Source organism: Bactrocera oleae, chromosome 4 (assembly GCF_042242935.1).
Source record: "Bactrocera oleae isolate idBacOlea1 chromosome 4, idBacOlea1, whole genome shotgun sequence".
Taxonomy (NCBI): domain Eukaryota; kingdom Metazoa; phylum Arthropoda; class Insecta; order Diptera; family Tephritidae; genus Bactrocera; species Bactrocera oleae.
In genome coordinates this window covers 6,056,750-6,079,465 of record NC_091538.1, presented here as the reverse complement: position 1 = coordinate 6,079,465, position 22,716 = coordinate 6,056,750, and the positions used below count along the sequence as shown (strand labels likewise).

Genomic DNA, 22,716 nt, shown 5'->3' with positions numbered 1-22,716 from the left:
AAATTGTAAAAAGGAAAAATATTGATGCAATTAAGGGGTAACATGGCCACAAAAAACATTTTTTACTGTCTTATTTATTTCCATAACATCACTGGAATATTGCCCTTAATTCTCAAGAATATTGTCCTAAATTCTCAATTTAATCCGCGTAATAGTTTTGCAGATACAGCCTTGAAAAGTTGCGCGCTCGGGGTCAGCTATATAGTCACTTAAAACTTTAAACGCGTTTTGCTCGTAACTGTATATTTAAAGACGGTTGTCAAGATTTCTCGCGAACTATACACCTGATTTTAATGAAATTTTATACAGATCTTCGGACAGACCTTTTATACAAGGTCTTGAATGAAGTATTTTTTTTAAACTATTTAACAAAAAAATATCGAGAAATTTTCAGAAAAATTTGAATTTTTTTGTAAAAATGTCTGCCACAAATACAATTTTCACTTTATTTTTTTATTTTTTTACTGCGTGCAATACCTAATTTTTGGTCTTAATTAAAACACGTGTGTTTTACTTTTTACTTTTGACGATTCAGCAAGAAGTTCTGCTGTCAACGCGCAGGCACCTTTTTTCCCAGGTACTGCCGGAAATGACGTCGTAATGGCCGAGTTTCGAATAATTTCTTTTGAAAATCTCACAAAATCTTTGTAAAATATGTATTTTTGGAATAGCAAAAAATTTGATTAAATATAAATATTTAATTTTTTATATGAAAAAAAGAATTATTGAAAATAAGCAAATAACGACTCGAGAAAACCTTGTAACCCCTTAAATGAAAATATTTGAGCACAAAAAAAAATGTGAAAGAATAATAAATATAATTTGTCCCTAATATTTTAATCAACTTTTTAATGCTGCTATACTTGTATATAAACAGAAATAATAATTATTATATGTTAATTATCTCAACATTAGATATTGCCATTAAGCTGCTCTAATATCCATCAGAAACTTTTATAATGTAAAGCATGCTTAATATATGCACCTAATTTGAAAACATTGCTTATAACAAATGCATTGCATTGACGCATAAAAATCTAATTTTTACGAATTTCAAACTGATTGCCTATTTTTTACATACTGCTTAAAGCTATATTACTTTATAACGTTACATGTATTTTTAGGCGTGTGCACGTGACACAATAGTGACAAAATATTATATATTAAGTTATAACTAAATATATGTATGTTTGTATATATTATATGTATTTTTAGTAAGTGCCAATAATTGTTGCATATTGCTAATAGGTATTGTAAAACATTAATACAAATAAATAATAACACAAAACAATTTGAGCTTTTGGGTTGGCATTGCAAGTGCTATGTATATATATATATATATAATATATATATTATTATTATATTATATTATTATATTAATATATATATTATATATTATTATATTAATATATATATTATATATTATTATATATATTATACCTATGTAATATGTATAATATGTATAGGTGTGTATGTGTGTGTTTTTGTGTAGAAAAAGTTTTCATAACAGCTCAGAGTAAGCTCGAGACAATAGCTGTCAATAAGTGCACATAACCGCAAATGTTGCATGACCGTAAAAAGTATTACTACTACATATATATATGTACATATGTATGTATGCGTGTAACTTAAGCTTTCGTTGCCAATTTAATGCTATTACATTAAACATATTTAGAAACACTGAATACAATGCAGCTAGTGCGTTTTTTAAACACTTCCAATTCATTTTATTTGCTTCATTTTTCACATCACATTTAACTTGTCATTTATTGCATTTGTATTTCATAAATCATTTAACAAAATTATGCTATACTAATTTTTGCAACAGATTTGTTCATAATTTCTTATAATTCTCATTTGGATTTCCCACCGACTCCGACTCTTTCATTCACTAATAAAAAATGTCGCTAAAGTTAAAGCAAAAATAAAACAAAATCTGCGCGCTTACCAACAAAAGCTTACGCCAAATCTATACTCAACATTGCTCTTTCATAATTTTGTCTATGCGCCGAAGCGACGTGGCATTGCTGTGCCACAGTTGCACAGCGCCAAATTTCATTATTTACGCTTACACTCCCCCATATTTAATTCATCGTCGGAAAAATTGAAAACTACCCATAATCACTGCAAGCAGGACCCACTATCCAATATCGTGTCGTTGACACGATCCAAATCGTCAAGTGTATCTTCCGAACCGGAGGCAGTTAGATCGCACAGTTCGTCAAGGCATTTCTGCTTCTTGCGCACATTCCAGTGCAGGCACTCCGCTAGCGAGTCGAACCAGTCGGAAATTTGATCTTGTGCGCATATGCTGGGTACCGGATAGATGGAGGTGGTGACGCGTAGGCAATCGCCGTGTAGCAGCTCCTGCCGATTGCGACCATCGAATGAGACCCACGAAGTGTTGCGGCTGTCCGGTGAGATGCAGATCTGTGTGTGTCGAAGTGTTTAATAAAGGTTAGCCTTTATACATATATATATATGTATATATAAATGCATACCTTTAACTCCACGCCGGCGGGCACAACAATCGGTCGAAAGCTCAGCGAGTGCGGGCAGATGGGTGTCACCATTATCGCCGGCACCGAGGGATGTATCATCGAGGCGCCAGCCGCCACGGCATAGGCGGTACTGCCAGTGGGCGTGGACACAATCAAACCATCACCCTGCACCGACGTGATATATTTGCCATCCAAAAAGAGATCGATATTGCTTAGGTACGGTGAGGGTCCGCGATCGATGACGACTTCGTTGAGCACCTGTAAAACAGCTGACATTAATATACGCTGTAGTTTGTAATTTCTAGCATGTTACGCACCAAAATATTCGTTGAACCACGACTGCCACTCTTATTTGTGGCGTCGCTGCCATCCGTTTGGTAATTGTATGCATTCTTTGTTATTTGATTATCACTCTCCGACTCCTTGCGGCGATCGCTCTTCCTATAGATGACACAACGCAAGCGGCTGCGCAATGTGAGCGCAGCATGACCCTCCAGCACGTTTGTCACTTGCTCCTGGAAATTCTCAAATTCGAATGGCGTTAGAAAACCAAGCGAACCCAAATGGAATGCCATAACCGGTGGCACCGATTGCTGGAACAGCAACGAAGCATACAACAGTGTGCCGTCGCCACCAAGGCAGACTATAAAATCAATACGATCGGTTAAATCATCACGACCATCTCTGTGTTGGGAGACAGAAAAGTAAAAAATGCATGATTAATGAAAAACAAATTTATATCTAAAGAAGTGCTGAGTGTTAGGTGAACTCACTTGAATGTCACTAATTTCTCTTTGATATTCTTAAATTTCTTATCCTCTATTAGTAGCGGGTCATCGAGCACCGCCGACTCGACCCAAACGACCATGTGCTTCTCCTGCACCAGCCATTCGACCAGCTGTACGAAGGGTGCCAGCACCGTTGAGTCACGCACTTTCTTTATGACGAGCACGGTGAGCGGTGGCTTGTACCAGGTCAAGCGTTGACTGGCGGGATCCTGAATTTGCCTGCAATAGTCGTAGAGAAAATGGTGTAAGTTGTAGTAATATAAAAGTATAATAAATTCTTAATTTCGTTGAAGTTTCTGTATTTGGAAATACATATTTTTATTCTCTTGCATCTAGATTCTCGATTTAGATCTTGCAATATAGTCTCGAGTCATCATCGATCATTTAAGTGGAATCTTATATCACAGAAAGTACTTAACCAATTTCCACCAATTTTGGTTTGTGAGTTAACCCATATATTTCTATCATACACTGTGAAAATGTGCGTAATTGACTGACAACCACGCCTACTTCCCATATAACAAACTTTTAAATCCCGTCTGATTCTTTCAGTTTACAGGTCAAATGTAGTTATCAGAATAAAATTTGGCACAAATAATGTACGCAAGCTATTACCCCCAAACATTGTCGAAATCGGACTATAACTTTGCAAGAACCCAGACACCAAATATGTGGACCCTAATGCATATTTTGGCTGATTTTTTACCGAAGATAGCGGTCAATATGTGAGATATGGTATTGAAATTCGCTTAGGATATTTTGAGTATTTTTATTATTATATAATATTTTGAGTATTTTTATTATTATATTATATTTTTAGTATTTTTCTTATGAGATTTTGAGCCGGGGAAGGCTTTGATTTTTGAAAATTGCGAGAGTATAAGATGTTTGGTTACACTCGAACTAAGTACTTGCTTACTTGTTTTTTATTTTGTTATGCATATTTCTACATTAAAATTTTGCTAATTTACTTACATAACCATTGCTTGATTTTTCATTATTCGTCCACATGGTCCAAATTGTTGGAATGGCGATGGAGCATTCAAACTTCTGGTGCGCCTGAAAATATAAAAAAGGCAAAAGAAATTTTTTATTTTATAAACACAATATATAAAAATGTATATTTTAATAATAATTAATTAATTAAAAAATTTAAATATAAAATTATTTGTATAACGTATTTCAATATATATATATATATAGTATAATTTTAAAGATATAACCTAAAAAATTTTAAAAAATAGAGTTTCTCCAAGTAAGAAACAGTGTAAACAAGCACGGCGCACAAACTGGGTATTACTGCTCTTAGGAACCACTTATCGTTGCTAAAGCTCAAAAATAACTGAAAATTTACTTTTTTGATATTTCCGCAGTTTAACATTTTTCTTTGATTTTTCTCAACGCGAATCCTTTGCAATTTGCTTACTAATATTACATTTTAGCATGCAGGAATCCAGTAAAAGAAATGCCATATATATTTTTCAACATTTATTGGCAAAATTCCTGACTAACGCCGCCAAAAGTGTCGAGACAGCGTTTCGAACACAAACACATACATACATATAACAACCTCTATATATTTAGTACATAAACACAACGCGAAACCAAACCAGATTTTTTAGTTGATCACCTTAAAATTGTTTAACGCGACTGGCGCCTGGCACCGAAATCTCAAAAACAAAAAACAAAAAAAAAATATATAAAAAAACGCTAATTTTACTACTTTTTATAGACCGAGCGCATTTTAAGAATATATCTAGCCAATCCGCTATAAAGCTACATACTTAATTGTCTGTAAGGCATGCTCGATTAACTTTCGATACAGCCGCATAAATATTTATATAAAATTTCGTATAAATTTTGTTAATTATCCACACAAAATACTAGCAATTTGGTAGGCGGGGCGTGTTTAACCTTAAAGTTCTGCAGTCCGCCGTGATTTTGTCGGCCAGCGACAGCTGTTCCAGCACAGTTTCGCCGTTGTACGCATGAAAGCCGTTATCGGCTATAATATCGTTATTGAATTCCTTCAAATCGATGGCGGTGCGTTTGAGCGGCACCGCGTCCAGCAGCAGCTCTTGATGACGCCGATGTATCGGAAACATTTTTTAAAGGATTTTACGACCTCACAAATTTACACGAATTTTTTTTTTTATATGTGGCTTTTGCTTAGTTTTAGCACTGAACGCTTGATAAAAAGCGCATGAAAAGTTCAAAGACACAGCAAATAATGTTTGTTTTTTGTTTTTGTAGTTTATGTATAGTAAAATCACATAAGCAAACGCGTACACTGAACTAGCTGCTATGATATTTATTTTAGATGAAAAAATTGTTTGACGTTGTTTTCTTTTGCGCTTTACACCTTTGTTAGCTTTATTGCTTCATATATTCATATAATATATTGTTGGCGAACGTTTTGTATTGTTGTGGATAGTTGGTTGCTGAGCTTGTTGCTTGCGCGCTCGTTCGTTTGCGGCTACTGTGCGATGCGACTTCAAGTATTTGCCTTTTTGATTGCCTTTTGATTGGCTCCGCCTGTTTGTTGTTGCCTTATTAGCCGTATTTTGATGCCGTTGCCGCTCAATTGCTGTTGCCCGCACGAAGGTTAAAAAAATACTGGAAACCTGTGATCTCGGCGGCAAATAACGTGCTACCAACAATTGGTAAAACGTTTTTGTTTTCGGCATCTCTTTTGTTTTTATTTACTGCTTCGGCTCCAAGCGTATGACAGCAACAACAGCCAATACAATCGGCAGGCAGTCGGTGTCTCAGCTGGAGTCAGCTGGAAGGAAGCATAGCATAAAACGATGAGTACAACGTAGACTCGTCGCATATGGGCGCAAGAGGCAGTGTGTGAGCCAGAGCTAAATAAAACTGTTGTAAACTATGTAAGAAAATAGCATTGTGAGGGAGGCAAGCGTTGGCAAAAAAAACAACAATAATATAAGGTATATATTGCAAAATATAACAAATTGTATATATACATATATTATATTGAAAGATTAGTATATACAAACATACACATATTGAACAAAATAATATGTGGCTAAATAAAAGAAAAACTAAAGACATAAATATTACGATGCGCAAGCGCATGCCGTAAGCTGCTGAGAGTGTCGCTGCTGTAAACAACACCAACTCGGATACTAACTGCCTACAGCTTCAAAAAGTGTTGTCGGAATGTGTAGGCAGCTGTGGGTAGTAAACAGCTGATATTACATGACTTGAAATCAAGTGGTGCACAGTAAATAGATTGGACTAATTCGCTGCGTTGGGGTTATATTAAAAGCGAAAGTGTTAGTTATGAGCGCTTGAAAAATGGTAAAGGAGAAGGAAGTAAGTAGTTGGCTCATTCACCCCGCCCTCAGCCCTCTAGGAAAACTGAACTTGCCTGCTTTTATAAACGGTCAAGAACTGCAAACTCTGTAGCATTACTTCAAATTCTTTGGCAAACATTTCTCTAACCTAACTTCATTTATAGAAAAGTATCCAAAAGAAGAGATGACGCCCAACGTGGGGCTCGAACCCACGACCCTGAGATTAAGAGTCTCATGCTCTACCGACTGAGCTAGCCGGGCAATTGAGGCGTGGCTACAATATAACGGAATTTTAAACTTGAAGTATTCACAATAGAAGTCAATATTTTTATAAATTGGCGTATAAAACATTTGCATAAAACATACATAATTAATACTAATTGAAACAAAAAATTATATTATTATATAGATATTTAAAGGAATTCAAATGTGTATGTATGTTCTTAGATTAAGTATTTTTTTCGATATTTAATTTAAACAAAGAATTTTTTCAAGTGTAAATAATTGTACCAACTGTATTTACACTGCTGCTGGCAAAAAGTTTAACTGCGCCCAACGTGGGGCTCGAACCCACGACCCTGAGATTAAGAGTCTCATGCTCTACCGACTGAGCTAGCCGGGCAACTGTGTCCATTTACTAGGGTGGCAGCATTTTAGCAGTTATTACTTAGAACACTACTATAACTTTCAATATTTCTAGAAACAAAATATACACAAAAATACGTTAAAAAAGAGGCATAACATTTTTAACCTAAATATTTATATTTAAGGATTTTGGAAATCAGCATAATTTTTTACTTGTCCTGTTCTTGTAATTATTGTATCGCCTACATGCTAGTACAATTTGCCATAACAACTGCAATTCTACATTATATATAGGACTCAAATATTTTAATTTTGAAAAAAAAAATTTTTATATATATATTTGTATCATAATTTTGTACAGTTATACATATTTTTCAAAATCAGATTAAAAAATTTTAGAACGTTGAATGTAACATCCTCGATAGTATAGTGGTCAGTATCCCCGCCTGTCACGCGGGAGACCGGGGTTCAATTCCCCGTCGGGGAGTAGAGTACACTAATTTTTTTATTTTTTAATTTTATATTATTTTTAAATGAAATTGTAGTTTTTTACTTCTATCAAACAAAATCTGAAAATATTCCTGTGTTATTTATATGGGAAATCATAGTGCATCCTGTTAATATTAAGCGCTTAAACCTAATCAGATTTATTTTGTCATGTCAGCCAAAAATTTCACGGTATCTTAAAAAATATTTTAAAGATTTTTTACGCCCACCCTAAATAAAAAACACTAAATTTATTTTTTTTTTTGTTTTTTTTCAGTAGGTTTTTATTCTGAAGTTGTTGTTTCAGTCTTTTTGGATTTTCCAAACTGTTGACCGACTTTTATTATATATTTAATATGCAAAAATTTACCATAGTCACCCCGCTTAAAGTATGGTAAAATAGTCGCGTTAAGGTCACAAAAAATTCCAATGTACAAGTATACCCGTTCTCGCAGCATTTGCATAAATTCTTCCGGTCTACGAAAACAAATTACAAAACGTCAGCATCGAACACGTCATAAAATATAAAATATAAACATGTAAACAAAACAATGCTGCTTAAAACAATAAAAACACTTAAAAAACAGATGATACATATGTAATGAAAAATATTTGTGCGATTACTAATGAAAATTTCAATGAAATTAATAACTTGTTTCATGGCAGCAGCGCATGCACTTTGAACAAGCACAAACATACGCACACATACAAATATATTTACTATATATACGTACTTAGGTATACATAAGTGTGCGCGGTGCGACGCGATTCGTTTGCTACTCAACGAACCCAAAGGTGTGGAAAATATTAATTGTATGCAGTGCGCAAATATTTACATTCAATTGACGACAATAAAAGCAAAATATTTATATATATGCGTTTAAAATGCTGCAACAACAAAAAAAGTAGAAATGAATTCAGATGCTGTACTGGAGAGTCGTAGATGTGGCTGGTGTGCAATGCACATAGTTTAGGAAGCAGAAAAGTGCTATGCAACGCTGGTGATTGGTGCTAGAAAGCTGCAAGGCATGCTTCAGCGTGCACTTGTGCAGTGCGGTGTGTGTGTGTGTGTGTGTACGTTAACCGTTGCACTTTCGTACTTTCGGTTTTGTTGGCAAGTTAGTTATGCTTGCAGCTGACTCAGGCGTTAGTAAAGCAACTGAGTGATTTATGCATGCAAGATGAATATCATCACATACTTATGGTACATTTAGTGCACAAATACATGTATATGTACAAATTAGGGTGCTAGACACCTCAATTTAATAATTTAACAAATTTACAGTTTGAGAGGTTTTTTTTTGACTTACGCATTTTCAAATTTATATTCAGAGTTACAAAACTTTGTTATAAAAGCTAAAACTGCATATGATTTTATAAAAAATTGCGAAAAATACTTTACTTGTATAAGTGCGCTTAATTGATTGAGTTGAAAACAGTAGTTAAGACAATTAGTGGCGTTTCACAAGTCAAAAACGGGTTAAGAGCTGATTTCTTTTTTAGGTTAGCGTATACACTGTTGACTTAATTACTTTTGAAGCTGCAACCAACACAAATTTATTACATTCGTATTTAATGACGAGTATAAAACAAAAGCAGCAATTTTCGTTAACATATGCACACTGGCTGTTTGTCTGCTCAGCACATGCAGCACGACACACTCACATTTCAGCTTCCACCCACATATTTGCGCAGCACTCAAAACCGCATTACGCATACACACACACAAAAATTTGGTTTTCTACTGCGGTAGTTGCCGCTTTATCGATGCGTCTGCGTAAATCATCGGTAATTGTTTAAAAATTCTTGTTTCTAAAGAAATTAAGATTTATAAATAAACCTTATAATGCTTAATTAAGCGACATATTTGGAGAAAATCATTACAAAGCTGTAACAAAGCAAAATCAGTGCATATATTTTCGATTGAATTTTTCAACAATATATTTTTTTAATATGCATACATATACGTATGTACATATATGTGTACATATTATAATTGCTTGGCAGCCTTCAAATTTTGTCGGAATTGGACGTGACTAATGCAGAAAAAAGCGACTTGTAAGTGATTTGAGATTCACACGAGTGATTTATTCGCGCACACGTGACAGCCTGCAGTATAAATCGCATATTCAACGAGAATGTGTTTTTATACAAACAGCTTTGTTGTTACTTTTTCGTATTAAATTGTCAAGAATTTTGAGCACAAGCGTGTCTAAAGTCGCTGTACTTGACATCTTAAGTTAAAAAGCTGCGGCCGACGTCACGGTCAACGAAACGGATACGAATACCGCTATACGCCGCCACACATGTAATCGCACTTTGACTGTATGACAGCGCGCATACGCCGTGTTGGACCTCATCAATCTTGCCGTTATGAGTTTTAACCGCATCAGCACTGCGCTGTCATAATTATCTGCCACCCTGCGCAGCATGACTTTATAGCGCTATTACTTATGCTTGTCTGCCTTTACTGGCTTATGGCAAAAGTTTCCACTAATTACATTAACATCACTTGCGCTTGTCTGTGTCATCACCACCCGCTGTTAAAACAACGCGGAACCGTTGCAATACACCCATGTGCCACTACAAAATTGGTACTTAAGTTTAGCTGAATTGCCGCTGTGACTCGGTAGTGTTTCGTGCCTTGCGGCGACTTGTGCCAGCTGCGCTCCAGCAGCCGCATTCAATTCAGCTACCAACATCCCAGCCTCGTGTAACCAGCTTCTAATTGCTACTCGTATTTATTTGTATTCGTTTATAATTAAGACAAAACGCCGTTGGCATGTACAAAACGCTCCATAACAACGCTTAAGTTTAAGTGCATACTCATTTATTTGGCATAACAACATATTTAATCGCATATTAAATATGGCCTTAAACAATTACTCAATCGTTTGTTATACAAACACGCTGGTCGTTCTTATTTGCGGTTATCTCATTCGGCTGATGTATGTATGTAAATATTTTGGTTAGCTCTTGAGCATGTTTAACATCTTCAGCTTCGAGAAATATGGAACATTTGCCGGCAATATAAATTTTTTTTTTTTATATCATGTTTAGTAATTTGTTATGACTGCTCCGTTGAACTTAGCTGCTCATGATTTTTTTTAAATTAAAACAAGAAAAAATGTTAACTTCGGCTGCACCGACGCTGTAATACCCTTCACAGCTGCATTTTTTATAACATAAAAATATATAAACAGCTCTTTATGCTGATTTGATCGGTCAGTTTGGATGGCAGCTATAAGCTATCCCTATAAGAAACTGCTGATGGGTTCACCAATACACTCACATACTATGTCAGTACTGACAGTCATATGAACAGTAAAATGACTGTCAATGTTTACGATTTTTCCAAAGCAAATTCTGTATACGTTGAAAAGAGACAGTATACATTTCCATAGAAGTTTCGAGAAGTTGTGAAATACCTAAGTAGCTGTTATTCTGTGCGATAAGCCAAAAGTGTTGCGTGCTCCTGTGCAATAACACTTATGGTGTTAACAAAATAAGTAAATAACGAAGGAGTTTTCAAATATAATATACGTAAGTTATTAAGTTTCAAATAAAATTATATTTTTTAGTTAATTTTCATTTTTATTTAGGCATTTTTAAATTTTTCGAATTATTCATGAACTGAAGAAACACGTACAATAGAGCTTTTAAGAGGCACAAGCATGGAATTAAGTGAAAATTTCTTTTCATAATTTATTTTTTAATTATATTTTCGTTGCACTCCATTTTTATATATGTATTTATATGTATATTATTATAACTAATTTTAATTACAAGTTTTGAATTTATTAAAGAAATAAAAATTATATTATCTATTGTGCAAAAGAATTTTTCACTTGTGATAGATTTACAGTCATAACTGACAATTTTCAGCTATGATGGATTTATGGTCAGCAATGACTCAGAAAAAAGCATGAGAGTGAGCAGTATAGATATATATTGAATCAATTCCGAATACACATGTGTTAAAGAGAGATGCAAACTCACACACAAACCTTTGTTTACATCAGTTTTTGCACAAGGCTCTTAAGAAAATATTAGAAACTTTGTTCTGCGCGCTGACAAAATTTTTTCAGCTGTGACTGTCATATGACTGTCACTGTTCTTGTAGGGAATAGTGGTCCGATCTGAGCAATATGTTCATAAATTATAGGCTTGTATAACTTAAAGATATCTCATCAAATGAAAAAGTTTCCCATACAAGCACTTGTTTTCGATCGAGCAGCTTTATCCTATAATGATCCGATATTGGCGATTCCGACAAATGAGCAGCTTCTTCAGATGAAAAAGATATATGCAAACTTTCAGATCGATATCTCAAAAACTGAGTGAACTTGTTCACTTGTATGTAGGTAAGACGGATATGGATAAACCGACTCAGCTCATCACAGTCATCGTTTGTATATATACTTTATACAGTTTCCAACGTTTTTACAAATCAAATCTAGTGGGTTAGTAAAATTTTATGAAATTGCAGTGAAAGGCGAAGGTCATATGATTACGAATCACAGCCAAGCCTTCTAATTTGGTGAAGAAAAAATTGCGCTGCCACGTAAGTAACGCGCTGGCTTACTCAATTTATGATACGACTGATAAATTGAAGGAATATGTCTCTATGAACTAGTCCGCTGTTCACAGTATTCGCCAGATTTGGCAAATGGTTTCTCTTTCCCAAGTTCGAAGGCGATTTGCGAACAAAATAATTCACTCAAATGAGGTAGTCAAGATGGAAACAAACGAATATTTGAAAGGCCTCCAAGCAGAAGTTATCGAAATGTTGGAGAAACGTTACAATAAATGCATTATTCTAGACGGAGATTTTGGCAAAGATTAAAACAATTTTTTCTTAAAAAAAAACATTCTTTAATTGTTAGCCCATCTAATGAATTAGCAGTAAATTCACGCCTACAAAAATCACTTTAAATAAATATTATTTCTCAAGCTACACTTACACATTTCACTTGCACTTATCCTGTATTGTTGATGAACTGTACACTGAGCATGAGAAAATCCTTGAGCGTAACAACTTGCGAGGTCACTTTCACTATACGAGTATACACTATAATCTATAGCGGCTTTTTTTTTTAAATATTAAATTGGTCTAAGCACCACGTTCTTATTTCGCAACACTTCCCGTCACGATCATATCACAGCACTAACTAAAATATTTAATTGTTGATTACTAGAAGTTTCAAGTTTCAATATCAACACACACAGAGAAAAGGAGAAAACGCACTGTCACAAGCATTCATAATATCGCACATGCACATGTAAACATGTATGTGTACCTGTATATATTAGAAATATATTAAAATATTTTAAGTACCTAGTAAGTACTGTTCTAAATGCTCGCTGCGGTGTTGTGTTAAAGGTGCTCAAGAGCAATAATTAACACTAAAATTATATACATACATACATATGCATGTATGCATTACAAGCCGCGCTTAATTAACAAATACATGTGTGCATATGCGCTTTTTCTACTGCAAAATGCGTGTGTGTGCGTGTGATTCATTAAGCTTTGACTTCGAATAGGTTGGACTTTTTAGATATTTAAATGTTATTTATACTTTTGTGCACTAGCAATTGGGAATAATTATATACTTAAGTATATGTATATATAATATACTGTTGATTTGCTTTTCCAAATATTTCTAAACGATAAATTCTCGAAAATTTTTGTGAAATTCTCATTTTGCGTCAAATCATGCTGTCTAATGTATTTAATCTACTTGATCATTTTCATTTGTCCTGTCATGCTGCTAGCCATTTGGTTTGATTAATTTCAATTTCTTTAGAATTAAGTAATTAGCATACCACCTACTCACTAAAACGGGAATTTTTTTCAGAGCAGAGGAGACAGAAAAAAAAACAAGAAAAAATGCTAACTTTGGTTGCACCGAAGCAGTAATGCGCTTCATAAATAAAGAAGTTTACATACAAGAACTTGTTTTTGATTGGTCAGTTTGTTGGCAGCTATATGCTAAAGTGGTCAGATCTGGAAAATTTCTTAGTCTTGCCTTCGAAAATAAATCATGTCAATTTTCGTAGAGATATCTCGTCAAATGAAAAAGTTTTCCATACAAGCACTTGATACCGATCGTGCAGTTTGTATGGCAACTATATGCTATAGTGGTGCGATATCGGCGATTCTGACAAATGAGCAGCTTCTTGGGGAGAAAAGGAGTTGCGTTAAATTTCAGAGCGATATCTCAAAACTGAGGGACTAGTTTGCGTATATACAGACAGATAGACAGGCAGAGGGACTTGGCTAAATCAACTCAGCTCGTCACGCTGCTCTTTTTTATAGATATTATTTAGAGTCTGCGACGTTACAAACTTCGTGATAAACTTAATATACCCTTCGGAGAGCAACAAATTTCCCCGAACAGCTCTGGCTCTACGTATCTAAATTTCTTCCAACCAAGCAATGTTTTTTCGGCGATCTAACCCTGTTTATAATATATTAATATTTTTCGAGCCTAAAAACGTTTCTTTATACGTGTATATGGGCAATTTTGGATTTGTTTCCCAAGCACTTGAATTGTGTGTAACTCGATCATTAAATTTAAAAACTTTTGACGTATATTCATAGCAACTCCAGTTATTACTTTTAAAATAGAATGTATTGTGAAAGAAAAACAAGAAAGAAGATCCGGGTTTAACTTGTCACAGCAGTTTTTGTTATTATGTTTTTAAAGTTTCTCTAACGTCAAGCATTTCTTTAACTATATTTGTTTTTGCAATGGTGACATACAAAAGCATTAAACGAGTGTCACTTAAATGATGAGTAGCATTTGTTGTTATTCGAGGCTTAGTTTGTTGATGACTTATTCGAAAAAAACGAGAGAAAAAAAGTAATGAAATATATATAAGTAATGAAAAATAACGAAACGAATATCTACAAACTTCAAAAATTAAACAAATTGTATTAATGATTAATAAGTATCTGGTATCTCACTCAGTCCGAGAAATAAGCTAATATTGTACAGTGTCTCTTCTTGAATTCTTGAACTACTTTAAATAGCTCGCCGCTGCATCCTTTAACTGAATTGTCTTTTTTCCAAACAATTTAAAATAAAAGAAAAAATTGCGGACGTAAACAATTTTTTTCATGAATCAAAAATAGAATTAATAGCACAGAGTTAACGCGAAAGGCGCTTGGCGCTGACTGGTACACGTTTTTTTTATTATTATTATTTTATATATTAATTTTGTACTTTTTTACTCTTCAGCTTCAAGCTTTTAATATCTTGAATCTTTTCGTTATAGATTTTTTGCCACTTAAGTGTGTTTTTAGAAAAAAAATATACATATGCATATATAAATTTTGAACAACATTTTTGAGCGCTGCCCAGTGAGGACAAGAACAAACGACACTAAAAAGACTAATTTAAATGAAACAGTTAGTGCTGGAGGTTAAGAATAAATTATGCAAAAGTCAGGGCGCCGGGGCAGAAGAAAAACAAAATAAGCTGGCACAAATACAAATAAACGATCATGCCAGAGAGCGTCAATTGAAAAATCAAGCGAATGACCGTGTTAATAGAGTATATAAAAAACAGCTGTTGTTGTGAGCTAAAAGATAAGTGTGTAATTGCAGAGAGAGCGAGCGTTAAAAAATAGAGAGCTAGAGAGAGGTAGAAAACTGATTATTAGAAATACAACAAAATGTTTTCGCTCTGTCTGTACTCGTATGCGCAATTTTGTTAACGTATTTTAACATCCTCGATAGTATAGTGGTCAGTATCCCCGCCTGTCACGCGGGAGACCGGGGTTCAATTCCCCGTCGGGGAGTACAAAATAAATATAAGTTTTTTTTAACAATGCGTTTATTTTTAATTAATATTTTTTTTAATTATTGACGGATTTTAATATATATATATATATTTTTAAAAATATATGAACAAATAGTTTTAAAAGAATTTAAGCGTATTTGTTATCTATTAATTACATTCACGTAATATATAGTTTGGAACCTTGAACAAAAAGTTGTGGCAAAATGTTTGTACGTTGAAATGTTGTTTTTAATATTTTTGTAATATTACATTCAATTGAAAACAGTGAGATATCAGAAGAGTAATGACGACAATTTCATAAGTACTTTGATAAATATGGCCAACGTTGACAATTATAAAAATATTAAAAATAAACTTATCTCTGCACGTAGTGTTTACCAAAATGAGTTTGTGTATCGATATACATATATCATATACATATGTGCATGACTCAACAACACCCCACACATATTTGCTCACCTAGTTCGCCAAGGAACACATCAAAATATTATTAGCTTAACTGTTTGAGTACCTTAGATGATATGAAAGTTTTGGAAATTATTTTTATAATATCCGTAATTCAGCATATACATACTTACAGAATAAATTTCAAAAAAATTTCAAAAATTAACCTCAAAAAATTAATAAACTCTGTGATTTTTTGAAAATTTTACATCGAAGGGCGGCAATAATAATAAACAATAACTTTTATAACGCCTCCTTACCTATTCCTCAAAATTTTCACAGTCCTTAAAAATGTGCAAATTGCTTTAGTTACCTATGTGAAATGGAAATACGAATTTTTATGTCTACTCAATCAACTAGGCCGCAGAAAATATCGTTATCACAAAATATGTTATCAATACTATTATTTTTTGTTGTAAATTATTGCGTGCAATTATGAAATTCGAAAATATTGATTATTTTGTATGGTGGTGGTGATAATGGTCGATTATTAGAAAATTGATAAAACATCTGTATCGAAAATAAAGAAAAAAAGAGTTGCCATCTTGTAGTAAGATATTAATAAAATTTAAAACTAGAGAAAAAATTGAAAAAATTCTTGGTGATATATTTTTTAATATAATGCTGAAATTATTATTTAAAGTAACTAAAAGTTGTAAATATTTCTCGAACAGAGTTGCCACAATGTCTACAATTTAAATAGTACTACTATTGACAAATAATTGAAGTATTCGATGATTAGAAAATTGTCAAAATAGCTGCGTAAATAATATTCATAAAAAGGGTTGCCACCTTTTATTAATATAAAATTTTATTTAAATGTTTTGGGAATTCCTTGTATTATATTTTTACATATAATATTAAGCTGAAATTTTTATTTAGAGCAGTTTAAAAATATTTCATAAAAAGTATTGCCATAATTTCTTTAAAAAAAAATTATTATTATACTATATAAAAAAATCACACTTACGGCCATGTACCCGAACGCCGACGACGTGTTGTTGCCGTAAAGTAATTACAATTACGATCATCGTCCAGCAAGCGCGACGACAAGCGTCCATCGCCTGCGCACGACTTGCGGCTCTTGTGTTGCACTTTAGGGTGGCCGTTGTCCAACAAATCGTCATCGAAATGCAAATTCAAATGCTGCAATTTGTCGGTGAGTTCAACACAATTGCCATTCAACAAATCATCTGTGACACTTTTACTGCTGTTACGCGTATTACGCTCCGGGCTAGAGCGTGTCAGCGCGCTTAAACCACTGTCAAGCGTTTGTTGTGTCTGCTGTTGTTGTTGATCACCTCTTTGCTGCTGTGTTGTTTTTGTTGACTTTTGCTGTTGTTTCTGCTTCTGCGCAGCATTTCGTGATCGCGCTGTGGCTTTTGGCGCTGCTTGAAAAGTGTTCATGCACGCATGTTGTTGTTGTTGTATAGTATGATGATGATGATGCTGTTGATAGGCCGATAGGCGATTCGTGGTAGCGCCACCCCAGGCCAACTTGTAATTGAGACGTTCCTCGAGGCGACTTTTGTGCAAAGTGGCCAGATCAATGTCCGAGAGGCAAGTCATTGTGATTTGATAACGGATCGGCAATTGTTGTTAATTTATTTGTATGATTTGTTTATTATTTTTTTTAGTTTCTGTAATTGTTGTTACGGCTTGCACATAAACTTTTTTGCACTTAGGCGCACATATGTTTTTGTTATTGTATTTTGCAAAATTGTTTATTAAATTTATAAATATAAATATGTATGTATGTATATCTTTATATAAATTTTGCACTGTTAGACAATTTTTTGTTGTGCTGACACTTTATTGTCCCAATTAAATGCAATTTTATTAAATAGCAGTTATTTTCTCATTCAATGCACTTATTGTTGTAAGCTTTCTTGGATCAATATGCATATAGAAAACGAGCTTAATTAAAATTTTATTATACATATATACATATAGTATATATATGTACTCGTATGTACATATTTTTAGGAACTATATATATACATGTTATATATGTATGTATGTGGAATCAGAAAGTGCTCGTCCAGCGGTGTTTACTTGTCATTTGTCGCGCATGTGATTTCTGTCAGGTGGTTCTTATTTAGCCTAAGCAATTGACAGCAACAAATGATTTATGAGTGCAAAAGTCACTTGCTTTGCACTTCACTCTATATATAGTAAAGTAGAAGGCATTTATTTAATATTTAATTATTTAAGTGGCGGAAAGTGTTTGTTTGATTTTTCATGGTAAATTGGGTCTAAAAGGTATAGCAAGTAGGCAAATTAGAGTTGCTGTACTCAAGCTTGCAATGTAAATAAAACAAAAAACGAATGAGTGTCTTCTTAGGGAGGAAAGGCCATGTGTAAAATTTGAGACCGATAACTCAAAAAATCAGGGAATAATAAAAAGATATATATATTGTATATAAAAAATATTTTAACAAATAAAAAAAAAATTATATAAAATTAAAAATAAAACTAAAAAAAGTATAATAATAATAAAACAAAAAATTCCAAAAATATAATAAAAATCAAAATAAATGCATGGGCAAAAAAACAAAGTCGTGCATATAACCGCAAAAGGCGATTTATGCAGCCACAGAAGCAATACTAAGCAAAAAATGAAAGTAAAAGCATCAAAAAGAAAAACACGTATTATGAAACATAAAAAAAAAAATAAATAAATGAAAATGAAAAGAAACTTAAAATACACATTATGTTGCATGCTACCACTGTGTGCATACTCGTGCCACATTCCAGGCGACAATAAAACGACAATTGTAACAAGCGCAACAACAATGAACACAACGACAACAGTAGCAGCAACATGAATGAACTGAGACAACACAATCGTGACACAGATGCCAACAGCTGCCACTAGTTGCAACGAGGAAGCCAAGAATTGAAAGTGAAAAACCATGTATGTGAGTGTGTTTGTGTGAGTATATGCAATGTGTAGCGGTGTGGAAAAAACTGCTCAGAAATAGCACATTGAGCAGAGCTGAGAGCAGCAAGTGCAATATATTATATATAAGCATATGCAATATATATAATAACAGTTATATATATGTATATGTATTTATATTACAAAATTGTCAAAACTGCAAAAAACTTAAGAAATTGTTAAATAATCACATCAAGCGTAAAAGCTTGACTTGGTCCGGGTAGAGTTTACACATTTTAATAAACAAGAAAACAAAGGAAGAGATAATGTGTGGCGATTTAATGTATGTTTACAACATGAATGAGATGAATGAAAGCGAATACGAATGTTTGTAATAACATAACCTTGATCTGCTTAAACACCAAAAAAAAAAAACAATAATAAAAAAAAGTAAATATAAAAAAAGAAAAAGAAAATAAAAAAACAAAAACAAAAAAAAATTCAAAAAGTAAAAACCTAAAAAAAGTTAAAAAAATGGCAATACCGCACCTTAAAACTGTTAAGTAAGATTCATCACAAAATTTGCGGGGGAAAACCTTTATGAGCTAAAAAATACAAACATTTCATGCTTACATCTCATTAAATACAGAGTGATGGCACGTGCACGAAAAAGCCGCAAAGCGGTAATTGCGGTTACACCAAGTCGCCACAACAAATATTTCCACATATATATATAACATATTGTATATATCTTTGTAGGTATGCCAATTAAGATATCGATCAGCATTTCATTGTATTATGGTAGTATCTAAGTCAATATGCACTCAAATATGCGCGAGTGGCAATAAATAGTGTTAATGGAAGAAAGACACGAATATTTCAAGCAAAATAACCGAATAATAATTTGAAGCAAAAATTACCACAAATATGCAAAAGAAGCAATATTTCGGGGTAAAAGTAAACATTTGAATTTTTTTTTGTGGGCTACGAAATCGTTAAAACCAAGTTAAAAGGATCGTGTCATCGGCGTCTATTCAAATATTTTTCTTGTGGTACGCAAGACTTTGGGAATTACACAAACTTCGCTTTCGATTACAATTTATATCGCAAAGAACAATGAAAATTCTATATTTTTTTATTTAATGCAGTGAAATCAGCAAAGCAATGAATTATATAAACTTTTCTTTCGATTAATCGATTAAAATTAATAAAGCAGTGGTTTATATTCACTTTTCTCTCGAGCAATGGAATATAATCGATAACGCCGTATATTCAAAATAATTCTCGTTCGATTAATTAATTTATATGGCTATTACAATTTATTCAAAAGACGTATCGTTCGATAAATAGATTCATATCGGCATCGCAGTTTATTGGGTCAACTTATCGTTTATTGATCGACTATAATCAATATAAAAGCGTATTATATACAAGTAGACTTTTCTTTTAAACAATCGATTGAAACCAATGTCGTAGTGAATTCTATAGACTTCTCTTTCGTTTAATGGACTGAAATCAATAGCATAGATAATTTTGTAGACTTTCTTTTCAATTAAAATTTATTAAGCAGTGATTTATACTGACTTCTCTTTCAATTAATAAACTAAACTTAATATAGCAAAGAATTCTATAGATCTTTCTTTCGATTAATCGATTATAATTAATAACGAATTAAAGTTTATAAACTTTTCTTTCGATTAATCGACTAAGGTCATTATCGACTTCTTTTTCAATTAATGGACTAAATTTAATATAGACTTTATTTCCGTTTAATCGATCAATATGGCAGATTATTTTAGCCCTTTAGATAGATTTTTACAGCCCTTTTCGATTTGTCTTTTGATTTCTCTGAATAAATGCTTCTCAAAAAGATGATTTGGATATATTTTGAATCTTATTTAATGGATTTTGAGCCATCATTGGATCTTCGTAGTCGTACGGTGCTCTTCCTTTGAGTTTTAGCATAAGCAAGTATGTGTATGATTGTATGACCAAAAATCAAACCTAAACCACTCATTAAAATTTATTCAGTGTACTTAATTAGCGTTAGGTGCCGCAAAAATTAACCGGTTTTGCAGATATAATGTACATATATTGACTCTGCATCGAACTAATAGGTAGTATAGACAAGCTACTAAGTTTATGCTTTAATGCTTTATGCATATTTGACTACTGAATTTTCGGGGTTTTTTTACGAGCACGCGCATACAAGTTCGCATATACATAAAGATATTCGAATTTAATGGAATATTTCGTTGTCTAACATCGTGTCATTGTACGAGTTATTGACATTTTAAAATTTTTTTTAGTGGGGTTTATTAAGTGATTGCATTATATTATGGACTAGAAACGAATTTGTTGAAATAAAAAAGCATTGCAAATTGTGTTGATATGTATCATAACAAATACATATAAAATATGTGTGACGCATGAAATTATAGTTTTTATAATAGTTCCGCTAACTAATTGAGAGCTCAAGGCATTTTAGATCAAAAATTATAGGAAATGTGTAGTTGATTTGCATTCAAGAGGTAAGTGTTTGTTGTAGTTTAGCCGTTTTGAGCGGAAAAGTAGTGGTTTTTCTTAAATATTACCATATTATCCATCTAATAACTGTAACTGGTTCGAACTGGTACATGGTTAATTTGTATATAATTTAAGTTTTATCTGATAGGTATCTAATGACGGCCACTCAAGTACTTAGAAACTTAGCTTAGCTAATTTTTCTGTACCCATAGACACACATACATACATGTACAGTGTAATTGCAACGTCCATTTGATCAAAAATCTATGTCAAGTATAAATCAATTCACATAGAACTGCGCATTTTTGGTAATGACATCAATTTAAGTGAAAACATGCAAGCATATCAAATTATATACGAGTACATATATACATATACGTATGTATGTACTATGCATTAAATCAAGCAAATAACTCTTACCACTAGCCTCTACCCATCTGAACAGCCATAAAGACTCACAAATGCCGCTAACACTACCACAAGTTTACATGCGGACATATATATGTACATATGTATATACAATTCAAAAATCATAAAGTTCATGTTCGCTTTGTCTTGTTTTGAAATTGTTTTGGCATTGACTTCTCCGCTAGCTCGTTGACTCTTAAGCCACCATGTCATATTTGTGCAACCGGCTGAGTTTTTATGCTCTAATTAATTGTTTAAATATAGTTTCACTGACCAAGGAAATGGATTTTTTTTTCGATTTGTGACAGATTAAGTTCAGCTACGCAGTTGGATAAACGAATTAGGCAGTGAGTTCTATTATCGATTAATCGATATCACAGTTTATACAATTGACTTCGCGTTTGATGAATCAATTAAAATCAGTATTAATCGCTTAATGTCGATATCGTAATTTACTCAATATATTACTCGTTCGATTAATCGATACATATCGATATTGTAGTTTACTCGATAAATCGATAAATAACGATATCTCAGTTTATTCAATAAACTTCTTGTTCGACCGTAGCATATCTGATAGACCTCTCGTTCAATTAATTGATCGTAGAATCAAAATTTGGAGTGAATACTAGACTATTCGTTCGATTAGTATTGATGTCGCAGTTTAACTATTTAGTATAAGTATCGTTCAATTAATTGATTAATATTGATATCGCAGTTTATTCAAAAGACTGCTCATTCGATTAATTTATTAATATCGATATCGCAGTTGATCCGATAGAGCTCTTGTTCGATTAATCGATCATAAAATCAAAATCGGAGAATAGAATAAGGTTTTCGTTCGATTAAAATCGCTATAGCAATTTCATCAACAGACTATTTTTCGATTTATCGATTAATATCGCTATCGCAGTTTATTCATTAAACTGCTCGTTCCTTAGATCAAATAAAATCACAGTAGTAGCAAAT

At 33.1% G+C, this 22,716-nt stretch overlaps 1 protein-coding gene and 4 non-coding genes across 11 annotated transcripts in view; 2 read left to right on the top strand and 3 right to left on the bottom strand.

Moving 5' to 3' along the window:
• Window positions 1-1,703: 1,703 nt before the first annotated feature.
• The window catches only part of Nadk1b (NAD kinase 1b), a 36,178-nt gene continuing 15,165 nt past the window's right edge, over window positions 1,704-22,716 (bottom strand). For 3 of the 7 annotated variants that reach the window (XM_014246764.3, XM_014246766.3, XM_036374739.2), the window contains exons 2-6: window positions 4,265-4,348; window positions 3,275-3,508; window positions 2,819-3,185; window positions 2,502-2,759; window positions 1,704-2,430 (exon numbers count right to left, since the gene is read on the bottom strand). In XM_014246764.3, the coding sequence (XP_014102239.1) occupies window positions 2,122-2,430; window positions 2,502-2,759; window positions 2,819-3,185; window positions 3,275-3,508; window positions 4,265-4,348 (1,252 nt within the window). In that variant the 3' untranslated portion in view covers window positions 1,704-2,121. Of the gene's footprint in view, window positions 2,431-2,501; window positions 2,760-2,818; window positions 3,186-3,274; window positions 3,509-4,264; window positions 4,349-5,203; window positions 5,903-12,641; window positions 12,844-16,902; window positions 17,836-22,716 lie in introns of those variants that run through there. The other 4 variants (XR_004979019.2, XM_070109162.1, XM_014246769.3 and 1 more) reach the window with 4 other exon arrangements.
• On the bottom strand, window positions 6,795-6,867 carry TRNAK-CUU (transfer RNA lysine (anticodon CUU)). The gene has a single exon. It is a non-coding gene; the product is annotated as a tRNA-Lys (tRNA).
• On the bottom strand, window positions 7,156-7,228 carry TRNAK-CUU (transfer RNA lysine (anticodon CUU)). Its single transcript has one exon. It is a non-coding gene; the product is annotated as a tRNA-Lys (tRNA).
• TRNAD-GUC (transfer RNA aspartic acid (anticodon GUC)) lies at window positions 7,607-7,678 on the top strand. The gene has a single exon. It is a non-coding gene; the product is annotated as a tRNA-Asp (tRNA).
• On the top strand, window positions 15,415-15,486 carry TRNAD-GUC (transfer RNA aspartic acid (anticodon GUC)). Its single transcript has one exon. It is a non-coding gene; the product is annotated as a tRNA-Asp (tRNA).